At 30.0% G+C, this 6,324-nt stretch overlaps 1 protein-coding gene across 1 annotated transcript; it reads left to right on the forward strand.

Moving 5' to 3' along the window:
- The first annotated feature begins 707 nt into the window (after positions 1-707).
- Positions 708-2,036, forward strand: LOC106767977 (40S ribosomal protein S21). Its single transcript, XM_014652941.2, has 4 exons — positions 708-812; positions 960-1,056; positions 1,142-1,274; positions 1,876-2,036. The coding sequence occupies exons 2-4, from the start codon at positions 1,007-1,009 to the stop codon at positions 1,939-1,941; spliced, it is 249 nt and encodes an 82-aa protein (XP_014508427.1). The 5' UTR covers positions 708-812; positions 960-1,006; the 3' UTR covers positions 1,942-2,036.
- Positions 2,037-6,324: the final 4,288 nt, after the last annotated feature.

Consider the following 6,324-nt stretch of genomic DNA (forward strand, 5'->3'; position numbering starts at 1 on the left):
GGAATGATTGCTTAAGGTTTCACACTCCTGTATTTAGGGTTTATATCAGTTGAAAGATCGGTTCTTGGTGATCGCAATGTTCAATTCAATAAGTACTAGGATCGATTTTTTTTGGAGGGAATATTTTTTTTTAGCTTTGAGATTTATCCGTTTAATATTTTCTTTATTTTTCTTTTCATGGTGATGCTAGAATATCATAGCAAGATTCTGGTGTTATTATGTTTAGATCAAGAAACTGTGAAGGCCCTGTGCGGTCCTTGTAGGTTTTGATCTTTGCTCCCACTTGAGCAGGGCGTTTTCGCAGTACCCTTCTCTCTATTCTTCTGATTGTGGCTGCTATCTGTCTTTACCACTTCTCCATAAACTTGTTTATGCAAATGTCTGCACTGATTAGTCAAAACATTGGAACAAAGGTTTTCTGTTGAGCTTATGGCTCGAAGATTGACAGACTCTCCATCAAATCTCATCCACTTGTCAATGTTTTACAGGATTAGGTTGGAAAAACCAAAAAGCAAAAAACACATGAGCAGCAGGAAAGCATTGACTTCGTTTAAATAAAGATTTTCTTAAACGGAATAAGGATTTTATTAAACGGATCTCAACGTTCGTGAACGGACTCAATATCCGTTATTTAAAGGGTATAAAAGGAATGGGAGGTGGAGGGAACAATACGTAGAGGTGCAGGAATTACAAGGCCTTAGATTGGGCTTAGAATAAAATCTAAGCGGCCCAAAATCCGCCTAAACTAGGTATTCTTCAGCTTTATACGAATTTGTCGTCTTCGCCAGAGCCTTACTCTTTTGCCTTTAGCGGTATTCTCTCTCTCTCTTCATGTTTGTTTCACTTTTGTATTTGATGTTTACTTTTATTTGTTGTGTAATTTGGAAATAGAAAGTTTGGTGGAGAAATTTTGTGTTGATACTGGTGGAAGACTAATGTTCTTAATGTATCTGAATTAGGTTTCTGTATTTACGACGAAGAGACTTGATTATACGGTGACATAAGAATGCAGAACGAGGAGGGAAAACTCACCGAGTTATACGTTCCTAGGAAATGGTATATACAAGTTTTGTTTCTGTAATTATGGGTTTGTTTGGTTGTTCTTTCGTGAAATTTGAACCGATGCCAAACCACGTTTCAGCTCTGCCACTAACAGACTCATAACTGCAAAGGACCATGCCTCGGTTCAGATGAACATTGGCCATTTGGATGAGAATGGTATCTACAATGGTCATTTTTCCACGTTTGCTCTCTGTGGTTTCGTTCGAGCACAGGTTCGTATGCTTTTGTTTTACCTTTTTCTGATGCATTATTGTAATCCGTTATGGCTTATGATGCCATGATTTTTGTGACAAGTAAACGTAAAATACTTTGTTTTTTCTAATTTATTATTAAGAGTGTCGGCCACTTAGACGTTTCAATAGCATTACGAATTCTTTTTTGCATGTTGGTTGATTTTGGCTAATTGTGCTTTTGCCCATATTTGTTTTGCAATTGTCTTTAGTGAATTACGTTTTAAAATAAAGTACTTGGTAGCATTTTTCGTTTATCATACGTACAACCTCTTTGTCTTGCAATGGTTGCTTTCCTATGTGGTATAAGTACGCAATCATTCTTCTTTTTGTTAATGTAGCTAGTCTTGTACCATCCTATACACCTCTTGTTACTTTTGGTTCGATGAAGCTACGATGGAATGGTATGATTAACATTTAAAAGTGAAGTAGATTATCGGGTTTGTGGCAGTTGTTTTTATTTTCATGCAGGATAGAAAATATATACTTTGATTGCCGTTGGGCTTATTGCACATGCAGAGATATTTCAAGGATGTTCCTGACAGTGCACTAGATGTACAAATGATTTTGTTTTCTTTTCCAGGGCGAGGCTGACAGTGCACTAGATAGGTTATGGCAGAAGAAGAAGACAGAAGTTAAACAACACTAGAAGTGATCAATTTTTTGCCCCAAGTTCTATGATTCCTGGACATATTTCACTATTATGATTGTGGAACTTTGGTAATTTAGTTATAACTTTTGCTATATTTTGTTTTTCTCAGCTTAAAGCTGCTTTTTGATCGATTGACACACTGCCTTCAGAATATTTGTTTCTTTCCTTCAATTAATATTGATTGAGGTTTAACTCAGTTCGTTGATGTGATCATTATCCTTGTAAAGAGTGATTCTGCGTCTTCTGCACCTCGACAAGTGGTATTAGTAGAGCCGTTAAAATGAGTCACAATCCGTGATCCAATCTGGTTTACCATTGGGTTGGGTTTAAAAAAATTGAATTTTTTTTATGCGGGTCAAATTTCAACCCGACTCATTAAAATTCGACTCATGCAGGTTGAATCCGTGGTGGGCCGAGTTGACCCGCCAACCCACTTACCTAATATTATTTTTTTAATTTATTATTTTATTTATGAAACCCTAAAAATAAAATACTCCCAAAAAAATAATCCCTTCTCTCACAAATCACTCTCATGGAAATTGCTCTCATTTGCGGTGTTGTCACTCTCACTTCATTGAAATTCTTCAAGTCTCACTTTTTCATTGAAATTAGAAGCAGGTTTTTTGTATGTTTTTTGTGTTTATTTTTGTATGACATTTGGATTATATTGTACTTTTTATTATTATTTTGAATTGTCTTCAATTTAACATCATTTTTTGGGAGTGAAATTTGTTTAAATTTGAATATAGAAAGTTTGTAATTTTTTTATTTAAAAAAAATTATAATTAAATGGGCTAGTGAGCCAACCTATTTACCCACCAACCCGTGGTGGATGAAGCTGGGTTCAAATTTTTCTGGCTCACTAATAAATGAGCAAGGTTGGGTTGACTTACTAAGTGACCAACTCATGGTGAGCCGGACCGGGTCGAGTCGGGTTACCCGTTTTGACAACTCTAGGTATTAGTGATCCTTACGTTTGATGAAAATCCATCTAGGCTGCATTGGCCTACACTGGTTCAAATTATTCATAAATTAAAATTAATATTATACATACACTAGTACAAAAAGTGCTTTAAACGGTCCTAATCCTTGTCATAATACTAGTCCTCCTACTCTTTCCAATCTTCATAATTGATATCATTTGTATATATGATTACGTGAATTTCAATAAAAAAATAAGAATTACTACTCATTAAAAAATGTTTTTTTTTTCGTGTGTATGTTTTGCTATCTTATATGTCACCCTCTATTATTCACACTAAGTATATTTTCCTAACTTCAACTTCAAATTAATAAACATAAATTTATAATCCAATGTAAGAAGCTATTTAAATAAAATAATAGTGTGTTATATATATAATTGAAAATTATGTTTATAACAATAAATATTCATGATGTTTATCTTGTTTTATACGTAAAAAGATTTAAGGTATGAAAACATAATGTAATTAGATTTTCTTTTAATCTTAAGGTTTATTCGTTAGAATTAATTGAGTATATTAACAATTATATCAAATTATTAAAAGAAAGGACATTGTTTGAAAAAAAATTTGCTTATTACTTCTCTTAAATTATCAGTTATTTGGATAAACTCGTCAAATACTTATATAAAACAATCTATCTACAAAAAATACAATCTAAATGTACAACACATATATAATTACTAATATTCTACAAAAAATTAATTCAAAATAACAAATCTTCATTATTATCCAAACATTTATTTTATATTTTAATTATTGTTGTATATATACAACTCACACCTCAATAAAATATGCAATAATAAATTACTAAAAACAAATTTTTACTTTTTCTTAAAAAAATATATATTTTAATTAACAAGATAAATATATAGGGTTAAATATGTTTTTAGTCCTATACTTTGGGGCGATTTTAGTTTTAGTTCCTCTTTCAAACTAAGGTACAATTTAGTCCTTCAACTTTAGAAAACTTTCTGGTTTTAGTCCTTTTTACCAAATTTTTTAAACTTTATTTGTTGTTTCAAACGCGTTTCTATGTTAATATTGAAGCAAAAATATGTTGTCAATCAGTGTAAACAATCCAAATGCTATAACGAAAGATGTTTGAAACAACAAATAAAGTTAAAAAAATTTGGTAAAAAGGACTAAAACCAGAATTTTCTAAAGTTGATGGACTAAATTGTACTTTAGTTTGAAAAAGGGACTAAAACCAAAATCGCCCCAAAATATAGGGACTAAAAACATATTTAACCCATATATATATATATATATATATATATATATATATATATATATATATATATATAAATTAAGTCATTTGGATATAGATGAATTTACTTTATTTAAAAAAATTAAAACTTAATTAAATCAAAATAACAAATATAGAACCTTAATTAAATATGTAATGCATGTGATACTGACATATGGTACTACCACTACATCATACTGATAGTGTCATATGATACGATACAAACACTAATGGAAAAATGACTTTTTATGACGTACAAAATTGACCTATTATGACGTAGTTTCTGGGGGACATAGTTCTGGGCGTCATAATAAGTCTACGCATTTTATGACGTAGCGGAAATTTACGTCATAATAGCTTGAACATATTATGACGTAGTTTCCGAAATCCGTCATAATATGCGCAAAAGTTATTATGACGTAGATTTAGTGATACGTTATAATATATGGTTTTCAGAAACTAACATATTATGACGTAGTTTCTGAAATCCGTCATAATATGCGCGAAAGTTATTATGACGTAGATTTATTGATACGTTATAATATATGGTTTTCAGAAACTAACATATTATATGAACATTTTTTTTAATAAAATACAAATTAAAAAATAAAAGACAAAAAAAATCACAAACACATGACATGTTTTTTTAACTTTGTTGATAACATAGTAAAAAAAATAACCTGATTACATCAAATTTTAAAATTTGAGATCTAAATGAGATTTAAGAAAAATTGAAGATCAATTTGAAATATTTTTATCAAAATTGAGACGAGAAGTTAAACCTATTTCATTTTAATTATACCTCTGCAATTCAGGTTTACTTATCTTATATCAGGATTAACACAATTGTACAAACTTGTTTCTAAAAATTTTTAGAGATTCATCGCTTAAAAAAATAAATTAAGACTTAAACAATTTTTTTAATGTGGCTTTAGACAACTCTATATGATTCTTTACTCTTTTGTGATTATAAACGTGTGTCTAGATCTTTAATCTGAGTTTTCTATGTAGATTAGAGATGTTTAAGATTTTTTTGTCTGTGTGGATTCTTTGTGGGTGAGAGTTCTTCACGTGAGGTAAGGAAAGCTTTTGTTTTTATAACTTCTAGCTATGAAGTTGTGAAATGGAATCAATATTCTGTAATTGATGAAGAAAAAATCTGAATTTGTTGATTTTTGATATGTATTGATTTTGTAGAATTGTTTTTGTGTTGAATTTGTATGGTTGACTTAAGGGGTCTTGAGGATGTATCATATAACTGATTTGGTTTGTTAAATAGCATTTTTGTACTTTGGTTGATGTTGTTTGAGCTTAAACTTATGCTTAGAGGTCTCGATAAACCAAATCAGTGATATGATACATCTTATGCATGTTTGCATTAAGTGATCTCGTTGGACAAAAGCATAATTCCTCAAGTAAAAGAGATAGGGAGAACGAGTGATTTTCTTGCGATAAGTAATTTTAGAAAGTCAGAGAAGTGGTGGTTTGTTTGGGTGATATTTGAGAATTGCTCCCAATGGTCCTATTTATTGAGCGAAAAACATGCTTGTTAAGCGATATTTTGGAAGATTTTCTTTCATTGCTCACTCGTTGGACGAGCCATGGCGTCTCTCAATTACGGAAAGAAAGTTCAAGTATGATGTTTATTTTATTGTCAAGAAAGAAACATTTAATTGAAGTTAAATGGTGATTGAAAATCTAAATGCAATATATGAACTACATATAATGTAAATTAACTTAGATATATTTGGTTGTATGATTTAGAGATAATGTAAATATTTCCAATTAGGAAATACTACATTGATCCCATATTATGATATATTGAGAGGTTGATTGTGTAAAAGGTCTTTTTTGACTCTTATAGAATCATACTCACATAGAAAAATATGTTTACTTCCGAGAGTTAAAAGAGGTTTCATGTATGGAAGAAAAAAAAAATATTATACATAAACTAATTACATAATTCATAAATTCATTTTCATTTTTTAATGTATTATACATCATAATACCATATTTATTTTCTTTCTTATTTGATACATTGTTTAATTATTTGTATGTGAATATAACTATTAAATATTTTAATTATTTATTTTATTATAGTAATTAATTAAAACAATTATTTATGATAAGTTGTTTGTCATAATTATATTT

Source organism: Vigna radiata, chromosome 7, assembly GCF_000741045.1.
Source record: "Vigna radiata var. radiata cultivar VC1973A chromosome 7, Vradiata_ver6, whole genome shotgun sequence".
In the NCBI taxonomy this organism is placed as follows: domain Eukaryota; kingdom Viridiplantae; phylum Streptophyta; class Magnoliopsida; order Fabales; family Fabaceae; genus Vigna; species Vigna radiata.